Consider the following 26288-nt stretch of genomic DNA (forward strand, 5'->3'; position numbering starts at 1 on the left):
TCATAACCCTAACCCAGGTCACCTTGGAGATGAGATCAGAACAGAGAAACATCATAACCATAACCCAGGTCACCTTGGAGATGGGTTCAGAACAGATAAACATCATAACCCAGGTCACATTGGAGATGAGATCAGAACAGAGAAACATCATAACCCAGGTCACCTTGGAGATGGGATCAGAACAGAGAAACATCATAACCCAGGTCACCTTGGAGATGGGATCAGAACAGAGAAACATCATAACCATAACCCAGGTCACCTTGGAGATGGGTTCAGAACAGATAAACATCATAACCCAGGTCACATTGGAGATGAGATCAGAACAGAGAAACATCATAACCCAGGTCACCTTGGAGATGAGATCAGAACAGAGAAACATCATAACCCAGGTCACCTTGGAGATGAGATCAGAACAGAGAAACATCATAACCCAGGTCACATTGGAGATGAGATCAGAACAGAGAAACATCATAACCCAGGTCACATTGGAGATGAGATCAGAACAGAGAAACATCATAACCCTAGGATTTCCTGATTAATCAGGTAGGATAAATCACCTTGGAGATATCGTTCCTCAGGCTGTCTCTGATGGTGTGGCTGTGGAAGTGCTTCAGACGGGACTTCTGGAGCAGCCTGAGGAGCGCACACACACACACACACACACACACACACACACACACACACACACAGGATGTTAATCGTTTTACATCAAAACAGGGTGGTGAATGTCTGAATGTTCTTTTGAGGAAGGGGATGTACTCTCTCTCTCTCTCTCACTTCTCTTTGTTGCTGGCGTTGGTTCTGAGGATCTCAATCTCGTTGTCCAGGATCTTGAACTTCTCTCTCATCTCAGACGTTCTCTGGGAGGCCATCTGGATCAGGTTCATACACTTGTTCCTATCACCCTTGATGTTGTCGTACAGCTTGGCAAACACACCAAGCCTAGGTGCAGGGAGGGAGGGAGAAGGAAGGAGAGAGAGAGAGAGAGAGAGAGTCAGAGAGAGAGAGAGAGAAGGAGAGAGAGAGAGAGAGAGAGAGAGAGAGAGAGAGAGAGAGAGAGAGAGAGAGAGAGAGAGAGAGAGAGAGAGAGAGAGAGAGAAGGAGAGAGAGAGAGAGAGAGAGAGAGAGAGCGAGCGAGAGAGAGAGAGAGAGAGCGAGGGAGAGCGAGAAAGACACAGGGCGAGAGACAGAGAGAGAGTTGGCACCGAGGAAATACCGAAATTAATCAAGTTAGGCATTCAAATCCTTAGTCACCCAGACACGTTATTTTCCAGGTATGTCTGAACTGGTCCTTATTTAAAGACACTGCGTGGTACCAATGGTACTCTGGGATACTGATTTCAACACGCTTGGTAAATACCTGGGGATCAAACCACCTAGTTCTGGAGCAGCAGCAGTCACTCATAGGTCGTCAACACACTATCACAGATTATCATGAAATACACACAAATTACTTACTCGACATTCGTGACAGGCACACGATTTCCTTCTTCATAACACATTCCGTATCCATTACACAATTTTCTTCCTAACAAATTCCAATTTGTTATGAAGAAACAAAAGTAAGCTAGGTTAGCTAGGTGGCTGATGTTAGCTACACTAGGCATTAAGGTTAGGGTTAAGGGTTAAGATTAGGCATTAAGGTTAGGGGTTAAGGCATTAGTGGTTAAGGTAAGGGTTAAGGTTAGGGGTTAATGTTAGGGATTATGGGTTAAGGTTATTGGTTAAGGCTAGGCGATAGGGTTAGGGGTTAGAGTTACAGGTTAAGGTTAGGAGTATGGGTTAAGGTAAGGGTTAAGGTGTTAGGGTTAGGGGTTAAGGTTAGGGTTACAGGTTAAGGTTAGGAGTATGGGTTAAGGTAAGGGTTAAGGTGTTAGGGTTAGGGGTTAAGGTTAGGGTTACAGGTTAAGGTTAGGAGTATGGGTTAAGGTAAGGGTTAAGGTGTTAGGGTTAGGGGTTAAGGTTAGGGTTACAGGTTAAGGTTAGGAGTATGGGCTAAGGTAAGGGTTAAGGTGTTAGGGTTAGGGGTTAAGGTTAGGGTTACAGGTTAAGGTTAGGGGTTAAGGTTAAGGTTAGTGGTTAGGTTTACAGGTTAAGGTTAGGGGTTAAGGTAAGGGGTTAAGGTTAGGGTTAGGGGTTAGGTTTACAGGTTAAGGTTAGGGCTAAGGTAAGGTTAGGGTTAGAGTTACGGGTTAAGGTAAAGGTTAAGGCTAGGCGTTAAGGTTACAGGTTAAGGGTTAAGGGTTAAGGCGTTAAGGTTACAGGTTACAGGTTAAGGGTTAAGGTGTTAAGGTTACAGGTTAAGGGTTAAGGCTAGGTGTTAAGGTTACAGGTTAAGGCTAGGCGTTAAGGTTACAGGTTAAGGGTTAAGGCGTTAAGGTTACAGGTTAAGGCTAGGCGTTAAGGTTACAGGTTACAGGTTAAGGGTTAAGGCGTTAAGGCTAGGCGTTAAGGTTACAGGTTAAGGGTTAAGGCGTTAAGGTTACAGGTTACAGGTTAAGGGTTAAGGCTAGGCGTTAAGGTTACAGGTTAAGGGTTAAGGCTAGGCGTTAAGGTTACAGGTTAAAGGTTAAGGCTAGGCATTAAGGTTACAGGTTAAGGGTTAAGGCGTTAAGGTTACAGGTTAAGGGTTAAGGCGTTAAGGTTACAGGTTAAGGGTTAAGGCTAGGCGTTAAGGTTACAGGTTAAGGGGTAAGGCTAGGCGTTAAGGTTACAGGTTAAGGGTTAAGGCTAGGCGTTAAGGTTACAGGTTAAGGGGTAAGGCTAGGCGTTAAGGTTACAGGTTAAGGGTTAAGGCTAGGCGTTAAGGTCTTCATTCAGCAGTGAGAGCTACCTGGACTGGACCTCCTGGTTCTGCTTCTTGAGTTCATGGATCACCAGACTCTTGCCTCTCAGCTCTTGCTTGATCCGATGGTATCTTTGCTGTTGATACATTAAAATAATACATGATCTTTCTTATCTTCTTAGTAAAAGCTGATGAGTCAACTTTCCCCAGAGTGCAAGAAAGTTAGTCTTAGCTCGTGTGTATTGTTGTTTTGTTGAGAACATCAACATGTCACTATGGAAACCATTACCAGAGTCATGCTGAAGCTACACTGTAAGTGATTACTGTAGCTGTAGTAAATGATTGCAGCAAAGGCCTGTTACCTCAGGTCTGTTACCTCAGGTCTGTTACCTCAGGCATGTCGCTGTTGCTCAAGTTATTTGGATTACCTGTGGACATATTACCTCACAATGTGTGTGTTATCTCCGGTTGTGTGTTATCTCATGTTGTGTGTTATCTCATGTTGTGTGTTATTTCATGTTGTGTGTTATCTCATGTTGTGTGTTATTTCATGTTGTGTGTTATCTCATGTTGTGTGTTATCTCATGTTGTATGTTATTTCATGTTGTGTGTTAGCTCATGTTGTGTGTTATCTCATGTTGTATGTTATTTCATGTTGTGTGTTAGCTCATGTTGTGTGTTATCTCATGTTGTATGTTATTTCATGTTGTGTGTTAGCTCATGTTGTGTGTTATCTCATGTTGTATGTTATTTCATGTTGTGTGTTAGCTCATGTTGTATGTTATTTCATGTTGTGTGTTAGCTCATGTTGTGTGTTATCTCATGTTGTATGTTATTTCATGTTGTGTGTTATCTCATGTTGTGTGTTATCTCATGTTGTATGTTATTTCATGTTGTGTGTTAGCTCATGTTGTGTATTATCTCATGTTGTGTGTTAGCTCATGTTGTATGTTATCTCATGTTGTGTGTTATCTCAGGTCTATATGCAAATGGCCATTGCTATATATGGATCTGTGCCATTCACTTTGAACTGGACTGTGTTTACAACATGAGTGGTGGTGAGTAGATGTGTTTGTTTTGAGATCAAAGCGAGAGCTGTATGTAGCACACGTGCACTTTTAGTTCATATTATTTTCTAGTTAGTGAGTTATTAGCCCAGTTCAAGATCATCTGTAGTCGTCAATAGGGGAGGGATTGCTTTCTACAAGACCAGAAAAAGTGTACATTTCTAGACATCTTTTAAAAGCCAGTCAGGGAAAGAGATTTAGTCTTATCTTAAAGGGGCAGTGTTGTATTTTGAGACAGGCTTCAATAATTTGTCTGATTCTCTGTAATAATGGTATGGGAATAATAATCCATTTTATTGTGTGGAGTCTTGCATCAAACAATACAACAACATTGTCAGTCAAACAGGTTCATGTGAAGCCCTGCATGTTTTATTCTAAAGTCTCATGGAATGTAGACCTACACTGAACGCCACACATTGTCTGCTACTGTAGGCTGAATGATAGAACAGATATTTCCATGTTTAAATGTTATGGGATACATTTTCTCCATGTTTTTGATGCTAGGCCACTAACATTATGGTAGGCCTACAGACATTATGATCAAATAGCTACAGTAGCCTACCTGACCACTGTTAAAACTGTCACTTAAAGAGGGTAGAGCCTCAGTGTTGACAGTAAACGCGCGCTGGAAGTTGCACGGAATTTTAACAACGTTCAAGTTCGCGCTCAGCAGACCTGAAATTTGCCACCTAAAAATGGGAGGGAACGTTGATGGTGAGATGTTCTATAGTGATCTGATATGATGTGTTTTACCTCAGCCCTGTGGCGGTCCCTGGACTTCTGCTCTCTCTCGTCAGCTTTGATCTGAGTCAGACAGCTGAGGGTGTGGAGCTCCTCTCTGTGTCTGTGAGACTGTCTCATCAGCTCCTGCTCCTGTTCCACACACTGTTCTATCAGCTGGGTCTCCACCTCCGCTACTGGTTGCTACACACACACACACACACACACACACGCATGCACGCACACACACATTAATGCATATATGAATCAAAATACACTACACAAGCATGCACACATACACACACACACGCACACACGCACACACGCACACACACACACACACACATTAATGCATATATGAATCAAAACACACTACACAAGCATGCATACATACACACACACACACACGTTTATGCCTTACACAAATCAAAAACACACACAAACACACACATTGAAACCTATGCTTTATTACCTGATGAATCAAGTTTCTCTTCAGCTTGTCCACTTCTAACTGTATCTCCTGTCTTGTCTTCAGAATCCTGTCACTTTTGGGTTTGACATCCCTCTGTAACAACAACAACCTCTCCTAGTATTACAGTCTCTAAACAGATATGACCTGTCTCTATAACAACAACCTCTCCTAGTATTACAGTCTCTAAACAGATATGACCTGTCTCTATAACAACAACCTCTCCTGGTATTAATGTCTCTAAACAGATATGACCTGTCTCTATAACAACAAACTCTCCTAGTATTACAGTCTCTAAACAGATATGACCTGTCTCTATAACAACAACAACCTCTCCTAGTATTACAGTCTCTAAACAGATATGACCTGTCTGTAACAACAACAACCTCTCCTAGTATTACAGTCTCTAAACAGATATGACCTGTCTGTAACAACAACAACCTCTCCTAGTATTAATGTCTCTAAACAGATATGACCTGTCTCTATAACAACAACAACCTCTCCTAGTATTAATGTCTCTAAACAGATATGACCTGTCTCTGTAACAACAACAACCTCTCCTAGTATTACAGTCTCTAAACAGATAAGACCTGTCTCTATAACAACAACAACCTCTCCTAGTATTAATGTCTCTAAGCAGATATGACCTGTCTCTATAACAACAACAACCTCTCCTATTATTAATGTCTCTAAACAGATATGACCTGTCTCTGTAACAACAACAACCTCTCCTAGTATTACAGTCTCTAAACAGATATGACCTGTCTCTGTAACAACAACAACCTCTCCTAGTATTACAGTCTCTAAACAGATATGACCTGTCTCTGTAACAACAACAACCTCTCCTAGTATTACAGTCTCTAAACAGATATGACCTGTCTCTGTAACAACAACAACCTCTCCTAGTATTACAGTCTCTAAACAGATATGACCTGTCTCTGTAACAACAACAACCTCTCCTAGTATTAATGTCTCTAAACAGATATGACCTGTCTCTATAACAACAACCTCTCCTAGTATTACAGTCTCTAAACAGATATGACCTGTCTCTATGACAACAACAACCTCTCCTAGTATTAATGTCTCTAAACAGATATGACCTGTCTCTATAACAACAACCTCTCCTGGTATTAATGTCTCTAAACAGATATGACCTGTCTCTATAACAACAACAACCTCTCCTAGTATTACAGTCTCTAAACAGATATGACCTGTCTCTATAACAACAACAACCTCTCCTAGTATTACAGTCTCTAAGCAGATATGACCTGTCTCTGTAACAACAACAACCTCTCCTAGTATTACAGTCTCTAAACAGATATGACCTGTCTCTATGACAACAACAACCTCTCCTAGTATTAATGTCTCTAAACAGATATGACCTGTCTCTATAACAACAACAACCTCTCCTAGTATTACAGTCTCTAAACAGATATTACCTGTCTCTATAACAACAACCTCTCCTAGTATTACAGTCTCTAAACAGATATGACCTGTCTCTATAACAACAACCTCTCCTAGTATTACAGTCTCTAAACAGATATGACCTGTCTCTATAACAACAACAACCTCTCCTAGTATTACAGTCTCTAAACAGATATGACCTGTCTCTATAACAACAACAACCTCTCCTAGTATTACAGTCTCTAAACAGATATGACCTGTCTCTATAACAACAACAACCTCTCCTAGTATTACAGTCTCTAAACAGATATGACCTGTCTCTATAACAACAACAACCTCTCCTAGTATTAATGTCTCTAAACAGATATGACCTGTCTCTGTAACAACAACAACCTCTCCTAGTAGTACAGTCTCTAAACAGATATGACCTGTCTCTATAACAACAACAACCTCTCCTAGTATTACAGTCTCTAAACAGATATGACCTGTCTCTGTAACAACAACAACCTCTCCTAGTATTACAGTCTCTAAACAGATATGACCTGTCTCTGTAACAACAACAACCTCTCCTAGTATTACAGTCTCTAAACAGATATGACCTGTCTCTATAACAACAACCTCTCCTAGTATTACAGTCTCTAAACAGATATGACCTGTCTCTATAACAACAACCTCTCCTAGTATTACAGTCTCTAAACAGATATGACCTGTATCTACAACAACAACCTCTCCTAGTATTACAGTCTCTAAACAGATATGACCTGTCTCTGTAACAACAACAACCTCTCCTAGTATTACAGTCTCTAAACAGATATGACCTGTCTCTGTAACAACAACAACCTCTCCTAGTATTACAGTCTCTAAACAGATATGACCTGTCTCTGTAACAACAACAACCTCTCCTAGTATTACAGTCTCTAAACAGATATGACCTGTCTCTATGACAACAACAACCTCTCCTAGTATTACAGTCTCTAAACAGATATGACCTGTCTCTATAACAACGACAACCTCTCCTAGTATTAATGTCTCTAAACAGATATGACCTGTCTCTATGACAACAACAACCTCTCCTAGTATTACAGTCTCTAAACAGATATGACCTGTCTCTATAACAACAACAACCTCTCCTAGTATTACAGTCTCTAAACAGATATGACCTGTCTCTATAACAACAACAACCTCTCCTAGTATTACAGTCTCTAAACAGATATGACCTGTCTCTATAACAACAACCTCTCCTAGTATTACAGTCTCTAAACAGATATGACCTGTCTCTGTAACAACAACAACCTCTCCTAGTATTACAGTCTCTAAACAGATATGACCTGTCTCTGTAACAACAACAACCTCTCCTAGTATTACAGTCTCTAAACAGATATGACCTGTCTCTATAACAACAACAACCTCTCCTAGTATTACAGTCTCTAAACAGATATGACCTGTCTCTATAACAACAACAACCTCTCCTAGCATTAATGTCTCTAAACAGATATGACCTGTCTCTATAACAACAACCTCTCCTAGTATTAAAGTCTCTAAACAGATATGACCTGTTTCTATAACAACAACAACCTCTCCTAGTATTACAGTCTCTAAACAGATATGACCTGTTTCTATAACAACAACCTCTCCTAGTATTAATGTCTCTAAACAGATATGACCTGTCTCTATAACAACAACCTCTCCTAGTATTAAAGTCTCTAAACAGATATGACCTGTTTCTATAACAACAACAACCTCTCCTAGTATTAATGTCTCTAAACAGATATGCCTTGTCTCTATAACAACAACAACCTCTCCTAGTATTAATGTCTCTAAACAGATATGACCTGTCTCTATAACAACAACCTCTCCTAGTATTAAAGTCTCTAAACAGATATGACCTGTTTCTATAACAACAACAACCTCTCCTAGTATTAATGTCTCTAAACAGATATGACTTGTCTCTATAACAACAACAACCTCTCCTAGTATTAATGTCTCTAAACAGATATGACCTGTCTCTATAACAACAACAACCTCTCCTAGTATTACAGTCTCTAAACAGATATGACCTGTCTCTATAACAACAACAACCTCTCCTAGTATTACAGTCTCTAAACAGATATGACCTGTCTCTATAACAACAACCTCTCCTAGTATTACAGTCTCTAAACAGATATGACCTGTCTCTATAACAACAACAACCTATCCTAGTATTACAGTCTCTAAACAGATATGACCTGTCTCTACAACAACAACCTCTCCTATTATTAATGTCTCTAAACAGATATGACCTGTCTCTGTAACAACAACAACCTCTCCTAGTATTACAGTCTCTAAACAGATATGACCTGTCTCTATAACAACAACAACCTCTCCTAGTATTACAGTCTCTAAACAGATATGACCTGTCTCTATAACAACAACAACCTCTCCTAGTATTACAGTCTCTAAACAGATATGACCTGTCTCTATAACAACAACAACCTCTCCTAGTATTACAGTCTCTAAACAGATATGACCTGTCTCTATAACAACCTCTCCTAGTATTAATGTCTCTAAACAGATATGACCTGTCTCTATAACAACAACAAACTCTCCTAGTATTACAGTCTCTAAACAGATATGACCTGTCTCTGTAACAACAACAACCTCTCCTAGTATTACAGTCTCTAAACAGATATGACCTGTCTCTGTAACAACAACAACCTCTCCTAGTATTACAGTCTCTAAACAGATATGACCTGTCTCTGTAACAACAACAACCTCTCCTAGTATTACAGTCTCTAAACAGATATGACCTGTCTCTATAACAACAACAACCTCTCCTAGTATTACAGTCTCTAAACAGATATGACCTGTCTCTATAACAACAACAACCTCTCCTAGTATTAATGTCTCTAAACAGATATGACCTGTCTCTGTAACAACAACAACCTCTCCTAGTATTACAGTCTCTAAACAGATATGACCTGTCTCTATAACAACAACAACCTCTCCTAGTATTAATGTCTCTAAACAGATATGACCTGTTTCTATAACAACAACAATCTCTCCTAGTATTAATGTCTCTAAACAGATATGACTTGTCTCTATAACAACAACAACCTCTCCTAGTATTAATGTCTCTAAACAGATATGACCTGTCTCTATAACAACAACAACCTCTCCTAGTATTACATTCTCTAAACAGATATGACCTGTCTCTATAACAACAACAACCTCTCCTAGTATTACAGTCTCTAAACAGATATGACCTGTCTCTATAACAACAACCTCTCCTAGTATTACAGTCTCTAAACAGATATGACCTGTCTCTATAACAACAACAACCTATCCTAGTATTACAGTCTCTAAACAGATATGACCTGTCTCTACAACAACAACCTCTCCTATTATTAATGTCTCTAAACAGATATGACCTGTCTCTGTAACAACAACAACCTCTCCTAGTATTACAGTCTCTAAACAGATATGACCTGTCTCTATAACAACAACAACCTCTCCTAGTATTACAGTCTCTAAACAGATATGACCTGTCTCTATAACAACAACAACCTCTCCTAGTATTACAGTCTCTAAACAGATATGACCTGTCTCTATAACAACAACAACCTCTCCTAGTATTACAGTCTCTAAACAGATATGACCTGTCTCTATAACAACCTCTCCTAGTATTAATGTCTCTAAACAGATATGACCTGTCTCTATAACAACAACAAACTCTCCTAGTATTACAGTCTCTAAACAGATATGACCTGTCTCTGTAACAACAACAACCTCTCCTAGTATTACAGTCTCTAAACAGATATGACCTGTCTCTGTAACAACAACAACCTCTCCTAGTATTACAGTCTCTAAACAGATATGACCTGTCTCTATAACAACAACAACCTCTCCTAGTATTACAGTCTCTAAACAGATATGACCTGTCTCTGTAACAACAACAACCTCTCCTAGTATTACAGTCTCTAAACAGATATGACCTGTCTCTACAACAACAACCTCTCCTAGTATTACAGTCTCTAAACAGATATGACCTGTCTCTACAACAACAACCTCTCCTAGTATTACAGTCTCTAAACAGATATGACCTGTCTCTGTAACAACAACAACCTCTCCTAGTATTACAGTCTCTAAACAGATATGACCTGTCTCTGTAACAACAACAACCTCTCCTAGTATTACAGTCTCTAAACAGATATGACCTGTCTCTATAACAACAACAACCTCTCCTAGTATTACAGTCTCTAAACAGATATGACCTGTCTCTATAACAACAACAACCTCTCCTAGTATTAATGTCTCTAAACAGATATGACCTGTCTCTGTAACAACAACAACCTCTCCTAGTATTACAGTCTCTAAACAGATATGACCTGTCTCTATAACAACAACAACCTCTCCTAGTATTAATGTCTCTAAACAGATATGACCTGTTTCTATAACAACAACAATCTCTCCTAGTATTAATGTCTCTAAACAGATATGACTTGTCTCTATAACAACAACAACCTCTCCTAGTATTAATGTCTCTAAACAGATATGACCTGTCTCTATAACAACAACAACCTCTCCTAGTATTACATTCTCTAAACAGATATGACCTGTCTCTATAACAACAACAACCTCTCCTAGTATTACAGTCTCTAAACAGATATGACCTGTCTCTATAACAACAACCTCTCCTAGTATTACAGTCTCTAAACAGATATGACCTGTCTCTATAACAACAACAACCTATCCTAGTATTACAGTCTCTAAACAGATATGACCTGTCTCTACAACAACAACCTCTCCTATTATTAATGTCTCTAAACAGATATGACCTGTCTCTGTAACAACAACAACCTCTCCTAGTATTACAGTCTCTAAACAGATATGACCTGTCTCTATAACAACAACAACCTCTCCTAGTATTACAGTCTCTAAACAGATATGACCTGTCTCTATAACAACAACAACCTCTCCTAGTATTACAGTCTCTAAACAGATATGACCTGTCTCTATAACAACAACAACCTCTCCTAGTATTACAGTCTCTAAACAGATATGACCTGTCTCTATAACAACCTCTCCTAGTATTAATGTCTCTAAACAGATATGACCTGTCTCTATAACAACAACAAACTCTCCTAGTATTACAGTCTCTAAACAGATATGACCTGTCTCTGTAACAACAACAACCTCTCCTAGTATTACAGTCTCTAAACAGATATGACCTGTCTCTGTAACAACAACAACCTCTCCTAGTATTACAGTCTCTAAACAGATATGACCTGTCTCTATAACAACAACAACCTCTCCTAGTATTACAGTCTCTAAACAGATATGACCTGTCTCTGTAACAACAACAACCTCTCCTAGTATTACAGTCTCTAAACAGATATGACCTGTCTCTACAACAACAACCTCTCCTAGTATTACAGTCTCTAAACAGATATGACCTGTCTCTACAACAACAACCTCTCCTAGTATTACAGTCTCTAAACAGATATGACCTGTCTCTGTAACAACAACAACCTCTCCTAGTATTACAGTCTCTAAACAGATATGACCTGTCTCTGTAACAACAACAACCTCTCCTAGTATTACAGTCTCTAAACAGATATGACCTGTCTCTATAACAACAACAACCTCTCCTAGTATTACAGTCTCTAAACAGATATGACCTGTCTCTATAACAACAACAACCTCTCCTAGTATTAATGTCTCTAAACAGATATGACCTGTCTCTGTAACAACAACAACCTGTCCTAGTATTACAGTCTCTAAACAGATATGACCTGTCTCTATAACAACAACAACCTCTCCTAGTATTAAAGTCTCTAAACAGATATGACCTGTTTCTATAACAACAACAACCTCTCCTAGTATTAATGTCTCTAAACAGATATGACCTGTCTCTATAACAACAACAACCTCTCCTAGTATTAATGTCTCTAAACAGATATGACCTGTCTCTATAACAACAACAACCTCTCCTAGTATTACAGTCTCTAAACAGATATGACCTGTCTCTATAACAACAACAACCTCTCCTAGTATTACAGTCTCTAAACAGATATGACCTGTCTCTATAACAACAACCTCTCCTAGTATTACAGTCTCTAAACAGATATGACCTGTCTCTATAACAACAACAACCTATCCTAGTATTACAGTCTCTAAACAGATATGACCTGTCTCTACAACAACAACCTCTCCTATTATTAATGTCTCTAAACAGATATGACCTGTCTCTGTAACAACAACAACCTCTCCTAGTATTACAGTCTCTAAACAGATATGACCTGTCTCTATAACAACAACAACCTCTCCTAGTATTACAGTCTCTAAACAGATATGACCTGTCTCTATAACAACAACAACCTCTCCTAGAATTACAGTCTCTAAACAGATATGACCTGTCTCTATAACAACAACAACCTCTCCTAGTATTACAGTCTCTAAACAGATATGACCTGTCTCTATAACAACCTCTCCTAGTATTAATGTCTATAAACAGATATGACCTGTCTCTATAACAACAACAAACTCTCCTAGTATTACAGTCTCTAAACAGATATGACCTGTCTCTGCAACAACAACCTCTCCTAGTATTACAGTCTCTAAACAGATATGACCTGTCTCTACAACAACAACCTCTCCTAGTATTACAGTCTCTAAACAGATATGACCTGTCTCTGTAACAACAACAACCTCTCCTAGTATTACAGTCTCTAAACAGATATGACCTGTCTCTGTAACAACAACAACCTCTCCTAGTATTACAGTCTCTAAACAGATATGACCTGTCTCTATAACAACAACAACCTCTCCTAGTATTACAGTCTCTAAACAGATATGACCTGTCTCTATAACAACAACAACCTCTCCTAGTATTAATGTCTCTAAACAGATATGACCTGTCTCTGTAACAACAACAACCTCTCCTAGTATTACAGTCTCTAAACAGATATGACCTGTCTCTATAACAACAACAACCTCTCCTAGTATTAAAGTCTCTAAACAGATATGACCTGTTTCTATAACAACAACAACCTCTCCTAGTATTAATGTCTCTAAACAGATATGACCTGTCTCTATAACAACAACAACCTCTCCTAGTATTAATGTCTCTAAACAGATATGACCTGTCTCTATAACAACAACAACCTCTCCTAGTATTACAGTCTCTAAACAGATATGACCTGTCTCTATAACAACAACAACCTCTCCTAGTATTACAGTCTCTAAACAGATATGACCTGTCTCTATAACAACAACCTCTCCTAGTATTACAGTCTCTAAACAGATATGACCTGTCTCTATAACAACAACAACCTATCCTAGTATTACAGTCTCTAAACAGATATGACCTGTCTCTACAACAACAACCTCTCCTATTATTAATGTCTCTAAACAGATATGACCTGTCTCTGTAACAACAACAACCTCTCCTAGTATTACAGTCTCTAAACAGATATGACCTGTCTCTATAACAACAACAACCTTTCCTAGTATTACAGTCTCTAAACAGATATGACCTGTCTCTATAACAACAACAACCTCTCCTAGAATTACAGTCTCTAAACAGATATGACCTGTCTCTATAACAACAACAACCTCTCCTAGTATTACAGTCTCTAAACAGATATGACCTGTCTCTATAACAACCTCTCCTAGTATTAATGTCTATAAACAGATATGACCTGTCTCTATAACAACAACAAACTCTCCTAGTATTACAGTCTCTAAACAGATATGACCTGTCTCTGTAACAACAACAACCTCTCCTAGTATTACAGTCTCTAAACAGATATGACCTGTCTCTGTAACAACAACAACCTCTCCTAGTATTAAAGTCTCTAAACAGATATGACCTGTCTCTACAACAACAACCTCTCCTAGTATTACAGTCTCTAAACAGATATGACCTGTCTCTACAACAACAACCTCTCCTAGTATTACAGTCTCTAAACAGATATGACCTGTCTCTGTAACAACAACAACCTCTCCTAGTATTACAGTCTCTAAACAGATATGACCTGTCTCTGTAACAACAACAACCTCTCCTAGTATTACAGTCTCTAAACAGATATGACCTGTCTCTATAACAACAACAAACTCTCCTAGTATTACAGTCTCTAAACAGATATGACCTGTCTCTGTAACAACAACAACCTCTCCTAGTATTACAGTCTCTAAACAGATATGACCTGTCTCTATAACAACAACAACCTCTCCTAGTATTACAGTCTCTAAACAGATATGACCTGTCTCTATAACAACAACCTCTCCTAGTATTACAGTCTCTAAACAGATATGACCTGTCTCTGTAACAACAACAATCTCTCCTAGTATTACAGTCTCTAAACAGATATGACCTGTCTCTGTAACAACAACAACCTCTCCTAGTATTACAGTCTCTAAACAGATATGACCTGTCTCTATAACAACAACAACCTCTCCTAGTATTACAGTCTCTAAACAGATATGACCTGTCTCTATAACAACAACAACCTCTCCTAGTATTAATGTCTCTAAACAGATATGACCTGTCTCTGTAACAACAACAACCTCTCCTAGTATTACAGTCTCTAAACAGATATGACCTGTCTCTATAACAACAACAACCTCTCCTAGTATTAAAGTCTCTAAACAGATATGACCTGTTTCTATAACAACAACAACCTCTCCTAGTATTAATGTCTCTAAACAGATATGACCTGTCTCTATAACAACAACCTCTCCTAGTATTAATGTCTCTAAACAGATATGACCTGTCTCTATAACAACAACAACCTCTCCTAGTATTACAGTCTCTAAACAGATATGACCTGTCTCTATAACAACAACAACCTCTCCTAGTATTACAGTCTCTAAACAGATATGACCTGTCTCTATAACAACAACCTCTCCTAGTATTACAGTCTCTAAACAGATATGACCTGTCTCTATAACAACAACAACCTATCCTAGTATTACAGTCTCTAAACAGATATGACCTGTCTCTACAACAACAACCTCTCCTATTATTAATGTCTCTAAACAGATATGACCTGTCTCTGTAACAACAACAACCTCTCCTAGTATTACAGTCTCTAAACAGATATGACCTGTCTCTATAACAACAACAACCTCTCCTAGTATTACAGTCTCTAAACAGATATGACCTGTCTCTATAACAACAACAACCTCTCCTAGTATTACAGTCTCTAAACAGATATGACCTGTCTCTATAACAACAACAACCTCTCCTAGTATTACAGTCTCTAAACAGATATGACCTGTCTCTATAACAACCTCTCCTAGTATTAATGTCTATAAACAGATATGACCTGTCTCTATAACAACAACAAACTCTCCTAGTATTACAGTCTCTAAACAGATATGACCTGTCTCTATAACAACAACAACCTCTCCTAGTATTAATGTCTCTAAACAGATATGACCTGTCTCTATAACAACAACAACCTCTCCTAGTATTACAGTCTCTAAACAGATATGACCTGTCTCTATAACAACAACAACCTCTCCTAGTATTAATGTCTCTAAGCAGATATGACCTGTATCTATAACAACAACAACCTCTCCTAGTATTACAGTCTCTAAACAGATATGACCTGTCTCTATGACAACAACAACCTCTCCTAGTATTAATGTCTCTAAGCAGATATGACCTGTCTCTATAACAACAACCTCTCCTGGTATTAATGTCTCTAAACAGATATGACCTGTCTCTATAACAACAACAACCTCTCCTAGTATTACAGTCTCTAAACAGATATGACCTGTCTCTATAACAACAACAACCTCTCCTAGTATTAAAGTCTCTAAACAGATATGACCTGTCTCTATAACAACAACCTCTCCTAGTATTAATGTCTCTAAACAGATATGACCTGTCTCTACAACAACAACAACCTCTCCTAGTATTAATGTCTCTAAACAGATATGACCTGTCTCTACAACAACAACAACCTCTCCTAGTATTAATGTCTCTAAACAGATATGACCTGTCTCTACAACAACAACAACCTCTCCTAGTATTACAGTCTCTAAACAGATATGACCTGTCTCTATAACAACAACCTCTCCTAGTATTACAGTCTCTAAACAGATATGACCTGTCTGTAACAACAACAACCTCTCCTAGTATTACAGTCTCTAAACAGATATGACCTGTCTCTATGACAACAACCTCTCCTAGTATTAATGTCTCTAAACAGATATGACCTGTCTCTACAACAACAACAACCTCTCCTAGTATTAATGTCTCTAAACAGATATGACCTGTCTCTACAACAACAACAACCTCTCCTAGTATTACAGTCTCTAAACAGATATGACCTGTCTCTATAACAACAACCTCTCCTAGTATTACAGTCTCTAAACAGATATGACCTGTCTGTAACAACAACAACCTCTCCTAGTATTACAGTCTCTAAACAGATATGACCTGTCTCTATGACAACAACAACCTCTCCTAGTATTAATGTCTCTAAACAGATATGACCTGTCTCTATAACAACAACCTCTCCTGGTATTAATCTCTCTAAACAGATATGACCTGTCTCTATAACAACAACAACCTCTCCTAGTATTACAGTCTCTAAACAGATATGACCTGTCTCTATAACAACAACAACCTCTCCTAGTATTACAGTCTCTAAACAGATATGACCTGTCTCTATAATAACAACAACCTCTCCTAGTATTACAGTCTCTAAACAGATATGACCTGTCTCTATAACAACCTCTCCTAGTATTACAGTCTCTAAACAGATATGACCTGTCTCTATAACAACCTCTCCTAGTATTAATGTCTATAAACAGATATGACCTGTCTCTATAACAACAACAAACTCTCCTAGTATTACAGTCTCTAAACAGATATGACCTCTCTCTATAACAACAACAACCTCTCCTAGTATTAATGTCTCTAAACAGATATGACCTGTCTCTATAACAACAACAACCTCTCCTAGTATTACAGTCTCTAAACAGATATGACCTGTCTCTATAACAACAACCTCTCCTGGTATTAATGTCTCTAAGCAGATATGACCTGTCTCTATAACAACAACAACCTCTCCTAGTATTACAGTCTCTAAACAGATATGACCTGTCTCTATAACAACAACAACCTCTCCTAGTATTACAGTCTCTAAACAGATATGACCTGTCTCTATAACAACAACAACCTCTCCTAGTATTACAGTCTCTAAACAGATATGACCTGTCTCTATAACAACAACAACCTCTCCTAGTATTACAGTCTCTAAACAGATATGACCTGTCTCTATAACAACCTCTCCTAGTATTAATGTCTATAAACAGATATGACCTGTCTCTATAACAACAACAAACTCTCCTAGTATTACAGTCTCTAAACAGATATGACCTGTCTCTATAACAACAACAACCTCTCCTAGTATTAATGTCTCTAAACAGATATGACCTGTCTCTATAACAACAACAACCTCTCCTAGTATTACAGTCTCTAAACAGATATGACCTGTCTCTATAACAACAACAACCTCTCCTAGTATTAATGTCTCTAAGCAGATATGACCTGTCTCTATAACAACAACAACCTCTCCTAGTATTAAAGTCTCTAAACAGATATGACCTGTCTCTATAACAACAACAACCTCTCCTAGTATTACAGTCTCTAAACAGATATGACCTGTCTCTACAACAACAACCTCTCCTAGTATTACAGTCTCTAAACAGATATGACCTGTCTCTATAACAACAACAACCTCTCCTAGTATTAATGTCTCTAAACAGATATGACCTGTCTCTGTAACAACAACAACCTCTCCTAGTATTAATGTCTCTAAACAGATATGACCTGTCTCTATAACAACAACAACCTCTCCTAGTATTAATGTCTCTAAACAGATATGACCTGTCTCTGTAACAACAACAACCTCTCCTAGTATTAATGTCTCTAAACAGATATGACCTGTCTCTATAACAACAACCTCTCCTAGTATTACAGTCTCTAAACAGATATGACCTGTCTCTATGACAACAACAACCTCTCCTAGTATTAATGTCTCTAAGCAGATATGACCTGTCTCTATAACAACAACCTCTCCTGGTATTAATGTCTCTAAACAGATATGACCTGTCTCTATAACAACAACAACCTCTCCTAGTATTAATGTCTCTAAACAGATATGACCTGTCTCTACAACAACAACAACCTCTCCTAGTATTAATGTCTCTAAACAGATATGACCTGTCTCTACAACAACAACAACCTCTCCTAGTATTACAGTCTCTAAACAGATATGACCTGTCTCTATAACAACAACCTCTCCTAGTATTACAGTCTCTAAACAGATATGACCTGTCTGTAACAACAACAACCTCTCCTAGTATTACAGTCTCTAAACAGATATGACCTGTCTCTATGACAACAACCTCTCCTAGTATTAATGTCTCTAAACAGATATGACCTGTCTCTACAACAACAACAACCTCTCCTAGTATTACAGTCTCTAAACAGATATGACCTGTCTCTATAACAACAACAACCTCTCCTAGTATTACAGTCTCTAAACAGATATGACCTGTCTCTATAACAACAACAACCTCTCCTAGTATTAATGTCTCTAAGCAGATATGACCTGTCTCTATAACAACAACAACCTCTCCTAGTATTAAAGTCTCTAAACAGATATGACCTGTCTCTATAACAACAACAACCTCTCCTAGTATTACAGTCTCTAAACAGATATGACCTGTCTCTACAACAACAACCTCTCCTAGTATTACAGTCTCTAAACAGATATGACCTGTCTCTATAACAACAACAACCTCTCCTAGTATTAATGTCTCTAAACAGATATGACCTGTCTCTGTAACAACAACAACCTCTCCTAGTATTAATGTCTCTAAACAGATATGACCTGTCTCTATAACAACAACAACCTCTCCTAGTATTAATGTCTCTAAACAGATATGACCTGTCTCTGTAACAACAACAACCTCTCCTAGTATTAATGTCTCTAAACAGATATGACCTGTCTCTATAACAACAACCTCTCCTAGTATTACAGTCTCTAAACAGATATGACCTGTCTCTATGACAACAACAACCTCTCCTAGTATTAATGTCTCTAAGCAGATATGACCTGTCTCTATAACAACAACCTCTCCTGGTATTAATGTCTCTAAACAGATATGACCTGTCTCTATAACAACAACAACCTCTCCTAGTATTAATGTCTCTAAACAGATATGACCTGTCTCTACAACAACAACAACCTCTCCTAGTATTAATGTCTCTAAACAGATATGACCTGTCTCTACAACAACAACAACCTCTCCTAGTATTACAGTCTCTAAACAGATATGACCTGTCTCTATAACAACAACCTCTCCTAGTATTACAGTCTCTAAACAGATATGACCTGTCTGTAACAACAACAACCTCTCCTAGTATTACAGTCTCTAAACAGATATGACCTGTCTCTATGACAACAACCTCTCCTAGTATTAATGTCTCTAAACAGATATGACCTGTCTCTACAACAACAACAACCTCTCCTAGTATTACAGTCTCTAAACAGATATGACCTGTCTCTATAACAACAACCTCTCCTAGTATTACAGTCTCTAAACAGATATGACCTGTCTGTAACAACAACAACCTCTCCTAGTATTACAGTCTCTAAACAGATATGACCTGTCTCTATGACAAAAACAACCTCTCCTAGTATTAATGTCTCTAAACAGATATGACCTGTCTCTATAACAACAACCTCTCCTGGTATTAATGTCTCTAAACAGATATGACCTGTCTCTATAACAACAACAACCTCTCCTAGTATTACAGTCTCTAAACAGATATGACCTGTCTCTATAACAACAACAACCTCTCCTAGTATTACAGTCTCTAAACAGATATGACCTGTCTCTATAACAACAACAACCTATCCTAGTATTACAGTCTCTAAACAGATATGACCTGTCTCTATGACAAAAACAACCTCTCCTAGTATTAATGTCTCTAAACAGATATGACCTGTCTCTATAACAACAACCTCTCCTAGTATTACAGTCTCTAAACAGATATGACCTGTCTCTATAACAACAACAACCTCTCCTAGTATTAAAGTCTCTAAACATAGATAGCACCTTTTTTCTAAGAGTATACTGTCTAGAACATAAAAGGGTTCTTTGGCTGTCCCCATAGAAGAACACTTTGAAGAACCCTATTTGGTTCCAGGTAGAACCCTTTTGGGTTACACGTAGAACCCTTTCCACAGAGGGTTCTACATGGAACCCAAAAGGGTTATTTCTACCTGGAACTATAAAAGGGTTCTTCTATGGGGACAGCCGAAGAACGCTTTTGGAACCCTTTTTTTCTAAGAGTGTGCACGACTTCTACAGTAGTGCCCTATTGTCAGGAACAGCGTTCCATTTGGGACACAGGCCTCCCCTCCGTTGCATAGTGTTTAATACAACTGTGGCAGACGGCGAAGCTCAAATCAGATCAGAAGTCAACTGAGGAAATAAATAATGACACAGATTAATAATTGGATTGAGTTCATAAAACCAGGAGAACATTATATTGTGTAAGGTTTCCTTCATTAATAATAGGGGAAGTTCCACATGCGTCACTACACCAACGTCTTTCATGTTTTATGGTGTAAAATCTGCTGATGCTTTTCCAGTTCCTCTCTCTGTCTGTCACTCATGTCCCATGTGGACATTTATGATCCTGTGAGTGACGTGTGTCACTGCCACTTGGATCTCTGGACACATCATCAAGGAAGCACCGAGGCTAATGACGGGATGACATGCCAACCAATTAAAATCTATACAATAACATATTTTAAAGTGAGAGAGAGAGATACCGTTACATAGTCCATACATATTGAAAGTGGAGGTCATGCAGGAGCTGTGTGTGAACTGTGAACTCCATTGACTTGTCGTGCAGCAGAGCTGTGGACTAGACCATTGTGGGCCTGTTTGGTGTTAGTGTGTGAACTGTGAACTAACTGTAGACTTGGTCTTGTCATGCAGTAGCTGAGTGTAGACCAGAACACTGTGGGCCTGTTTGGTGTTAGTGCGTGAACTGTGAACTAACTGTAGACTTGGTCTTGTCATGCAGTAGCTGAGTGTAGACCAGCGCATCCTGGGCCTGTTTGAGCTGCAGCTCCACCTTCTTCAGCTCTCTGAGCTGCCGGTCCCTCTCACGCTGATTTCGTGCCAGGTTCTCATGCACGGTCTTCCTTTCCATGATGCAGTGGCCTGTATTGATGTCCAGCATACCTCTAACAAATAGAGATATATATACATTGCTCAAAAATATAAAGGGAACACTAAAATAACACATCCTAGATCTGAATGAATGAAATATTCTTATTAAATACTTTTTTCTTTACATAGTTGAATGTGCTGACAACAAAATCACACAAAAATGATCAATGGAAATCTAATTTATCAACCCATGGAGGTCTGGATTTGGAGTCACACTCAAAATTAAAGTGGAAAACCACACTACAGGCTGATCCAACTTTGATGTAATGTCCTTAAAACAAGTCAAAATGAGGCTCAGTAGTGTGTGTGGCCTCCACGTGCCTGTATGACCTCCCTACAACGCCTGGGCATGCTCCTGATGAGGTGGCGGATGGTCTCCTGAGGGATCTCCTCCCAGACCTGGACTAAAGCATCCGCCAACTCCTGGACAGTCTGTGGTGCAACGTGGCGTTGGTGGATGGAGCGAGACATGATGTCCCAGATGTGCTCAATTGGATTCAGGTCTGGGGAACGGGCGGGCCAGTCCATAGCATCAATGCCTTCCTCTTGCAGGAACTGCTGACACACTCCAGCCACATGAGGTCTAGCATTGTCTTGCATTAGGAGGAACCCAGGGCCAACCGCACCAGCATATGGTCTCACAAGTGGTCTGAGGATCTCATCTCGGTACCTAATGGCAGTCAGGCTACCTCTGGCGAGCACATGGAGGGCTGTGCGGCCCCCCCCAACGATGTTGCAGGCAGCAGAACGTTCTCCACGGCGTCTCCAGACTCTGTCACATGTGCTCAGTGTGAACCTGCTTTCATCTGTGAAGAGTACAGGGCGCCAGTGGCAAATTTGCCAATCTTGGTGTTCTCTGGCAAATGCCAAACGTCCTGCACGGTGTTGGGCTGTAAGCACAACCCCCACCTGTGGACGTCGGGCCCTCATACCACCCTCATGGAGTCTGTTTCTGACCATTTGAGCAGACATGCATATTTGTGGCCTGCTGGAGGTCATTTTGCAGGGCTCTGGCAGTGCTCCTCCTGCTCCTCCTTGCACAAAGGCGGAGGTAGCGGTCCTGCTGCTGGGTTGTTGCCCTCCTATGGCCTCCTCCACGTCTCCTGATGTACTGGCCTGTCTCCTGGTAGCGCCTCCATGCTCTGGACACTACGCTGACAGACACAGCAAACCTTCTTGCCACAGCTCGCATTGATGTGCCATCCTGGATGACCTGCACTACTTGAGCCACTTGTGTGGGTTGTAGACTCCGTCTCATGCTACCACTAGAGTGAAAGCACCGCCAGCATTCAAAAGTGACCAAAACACCAGCCAGGAAGCATAGGAACTGAGAAGTGGTCTGTGGTTATCACCTGCAGAACCACTCCTTTATTGGGGGTGTCTTGCTAATTGCCTATAATTTCCACCCGTTGTCTATTCCATTTGCACAACAGCATGTGAAATGTATTATCAATCAGTGTTGCTTCCTAAGTGGACAGTTTGATTTCACAGAGGGGTGATTAACTTGGAGTTACATTGTGTTGTTTAAGTGTTCCATTTATTTTGTTGAGCAGTGTATATATAAAATATACATCTAAAATATACATCTATATATATAGAGAGAGAGAGGGAGAGAGAGAGATACAGAGAGAGACACAGAGAGAGAGACATACATACAGAGAGAGAGAGACATACAGAGAGAGAGAGAGAAAGAAAGAGAGAGAGAGAGAGAGAGAGAAAGAGAGAGAGACATACAGAGAGAGATATACAGAGAGAGAGAGAAAGAGAGAGAGACATACAGTGAGAGAGAGAGAGAGAGAGAGAGAGACATACAGAGAGAGAGAGAGAGAGAGAGAGAGAGAGAGGGATACAGAGAGAGAGAGATACAAAGAGAGAGAGAGAGAAAGAAAAATATATAGAGAGAGAAAGAGAGAGAGGGATACTGAGAGAGAGAGATACAGAGAGAGGGATATAGAGAGAGAGAGAGAGAGAGAAAGAGAAATATAGAGAGAGGGAGAAAGAGAGAGAGAGAGAGAGAGAGACAGAGAGAGAGAGAGAGAGAACTCATAGGAAAACCCCATTATCATTGTTCCCCACAGCACTGTCCCCTTATATCTGCCAAAACCTACATAGAACCAGTAAGATAGAGAAGCTGCATATGGTTCCCATCTCAGTCTAGTTACAGTGGAATGGGTTTTTGTGCCGTCCTTGTGCTACGGCCAGAGGGGAGAAACAGTAAAGGCCCTGCAGGACAGGTCCCAGTGGGGGGCTCTGAGAGACAGCATCTGGACTAATGGGGACAATACAACCTAATGCATCCACATCACAATGATTGAAAACCTTGTCAAAATGAATGTGGGATAATTAGAAAATGTTCTGACTCTTACTGGACACATCAAGCTCTGTCTGTTCTGTGCATGTGGCTCCAACATTTAGTTTTTTTATGCATTGTTGTTCATTCTGTTGGGAACTCTTGAAAACAAGATGGTGGGAACATCACTATCCAGGGATTTACCTCACGCAATTAAATATGTTCAGGAGAAGGCAGTGATACAATAAACAATGTATCAACAGTGTTATGTACAGTTGAAGTCGGAAGTTTACATACACTTAGGTTGGAGTCATTAAAACTTGTTTTTCAACCACTCCTCTGTCAGTCCCTGATCTGTTTCACCTGTCCTTGTGATTGTCTCCACCCCCTCCAGGTGTCGCTTATTTTCCCCAGTGTATTTATCCCTGTGTTTCCTGTCTCTCTGTGCCAGTGTATTTATCCCTGTGTTTCCTGTCTCTCTGTACCAGTGTATTTATCCCTGTGTTTCCTGTCTCTCTGTGCCAGTGTATTTATCCCTGTGTTTCCTGTCTCTCTGTGCCAGTGTATTTATCCCTGTGTTTCCTGTCTCTCTGTGCCAGTGTATTTATCCCTGTGTTTCCTGTCTCTCTGTGCCAGTGTATTTATCCCTGTGTTTCCTGTCTCTCTGTGCCAGTGTATTTATCCCTGTGTTTCCTGTCTCTCTGTGCCAGTGTATTTATCCCTGTGTTTCCTGTTTCTCTGTGCCAGTGTATTTATCCCTGTGTTTCCTGTCTCTCTGTGCCAGTGTATTTATCCCTGTGTTTCCTGTCTCTCTGTGCCAGTGTATTTATCCCTGTGTTTCCTGTCTCTCTGTGCCAGTGTATTTATCCCTGTGTTTCCTGTCTCTCTGTGCCAGTGTATTTATCCCTGTGTTTCCTGTCTCTCTGTGCCAGTGTATTTATCCCTGTGTTTCCTGTCTCTCTGTGCCAGTGTATTTATCCCTGTGTTTCCTGTCTCTCTGTGCCAGTGTATTTATCCCTGTGTTTCCTGTCTCTCTGTGCCAGTGTATTTATCCCTGTGTTTCCTGTTTCTCTGTGCCAGTGTATTTATCCCTGTGTTTCCTGTCTCTCTGTGCCAGTGTATTTATCCCTGTGTTTCCTGTCTCTCTGTGCCAGTGTATTTATCCCTGTGTTTCCTGTCTCTCTGTGCCAGTGTATTTATCCCTGTGTTTCCTGTTTCTCTGTGCCAGTGTATTTATCCCTGTGTTTCCTGTCTCTCTGTGCCAGTGTATTTATCCCTGTGTTTCCTGTCTCTCTGTGTCAGTGTATTTATCCCTGTGTTTCCTGTCTCTCTGTGCCAGTGTATTTATCCCTGTGTTTCCTGTCTCTCTGTGCCAGTGTATTTATCCCTGTGTTTCCTGTCTCTCTGTGTCAGTGTATTTATCCCTGTGTTTCCTGTCTCTCTGTGCCAGGGTATTTATCCCTCTGTTTCCTGTCTCTCTGTGTCAGTGTATTTATCCCTGTGTTTCCTGTCTCTCTGTGCCAGTGTATTTATCCCTGTGTTTCCTGTCTCTCTGTGCCAGTGTATTTATCCCTGTGTTTCCTGTCTCTCTGTGCCAGTGTATTTATCCCTGTGTTTCCTGTCTCTCTGTGCCAGTGTATTTATCCCTGTGTTTCCTGTCTCTCTGTGTCAGTGTATTTATCCCTGTGTTTCCTGTCTCTCTGTGCCAGGGTATTTATCCCTCTGTTTCCTGTCTCTCTGTGTCAGTGTATTTATCCCTGTGTTTCCTGTCTCTCTGTACCAGTGTATTTATCCCTGTGTTTCCTGTCTCTCTGTGCCAGTGTATTTATCCCTGTGTTTCCTGTCTCTCTGTGCCAGGGTATTTATCCCTGTGTTTCCTGTCTCTCTGTGCCAGTGTATTTATCCCTGTGTTTCCTGTCTCTCTGTGCCAGTGTATTTATCCCTGTGTTTCCTGTCTCTCTGTGCCAGTGTATTTATCCCTGTGTTTCCTGTCTCTCTGTGCCAGTGTATTTATCCCTGTGTTTCCTGTCTCTCTGTGCCAGTGTATTTATCCCTGTGTTTCCTGTCTCTCTGTGCCAGTGTATTTATCCCTGTGTTTCCTGTTTCTCTGTGCCAGTGTATTTATCCCTGTGTTTCCTGTTTCTCTGTGCCAGTGTATTTATCCCTGTGTTTCCTGTCTCTCTGTGCCAGTGTATTTATCCCTGTGTTTCCTGTCTCTCTGTGCCAGTGTATTTATCCCTGTGTTTCCTGTTTCTCTGTGCCAGTGTATTTATCCCTGTGTTTCCTGTCTCTCTGTGCCAG

General features: G+C 39.8%; 1 protein-coding gene across 1 annotated transcript in view; it reads right to left on the reverse strand.

Annotated features, from left to right (window-relative positions):
• Positions 1 to 26288, reverse strand: part of LOC110531911 (coiled-coil domain-containing protein 146) — a 71360-nt gene that overhangs the window by 19622 nt on the left and 25450 nt on the right. The window contains exons 9-14 of the mRNA XM_090213416.1: positions 21525 to 21711; positions 5045 to 5137; positions 4606 to 4776; positions 2834 to 2922; positions 778 to 942; positions 558 to 633 (exon numbers count right to left, since the gene is read on the reverse strand). Coding sequence (XP_090069542.1) covers positions 558 to 633; positions 778 to 942; positions 2834 to 2922; positions 4606 to 4776; positions 5045 to 5137; positions 21525 to 21711 — 781 coding nt within the window. The remainder of the gene's footprint in view (positions 1 to 557; positions 634 to 777; positions 943 to 2833; positions 2923 to 4605; positions 4777 to 5044; positions 5138 to 21524; positions 21712 to 26288) is intronic.

The sequence above is a fragment of the Oncorhynchus mykiss genome, chromosome 21 (assembly GCF_057628025.1).
Source record: "Oncorhynchus mykiss isolate SJ-2025 chromosome 21, ASM5762802v1, whole genome shotgun sequence".
Taxonomy (NCBI): Eukaryota; Metazoa; Chordata; class Actinopteri; order Salmoniformes; family Salmonidae; genus Oncorhynchus; species Oncorhynchus mykiss.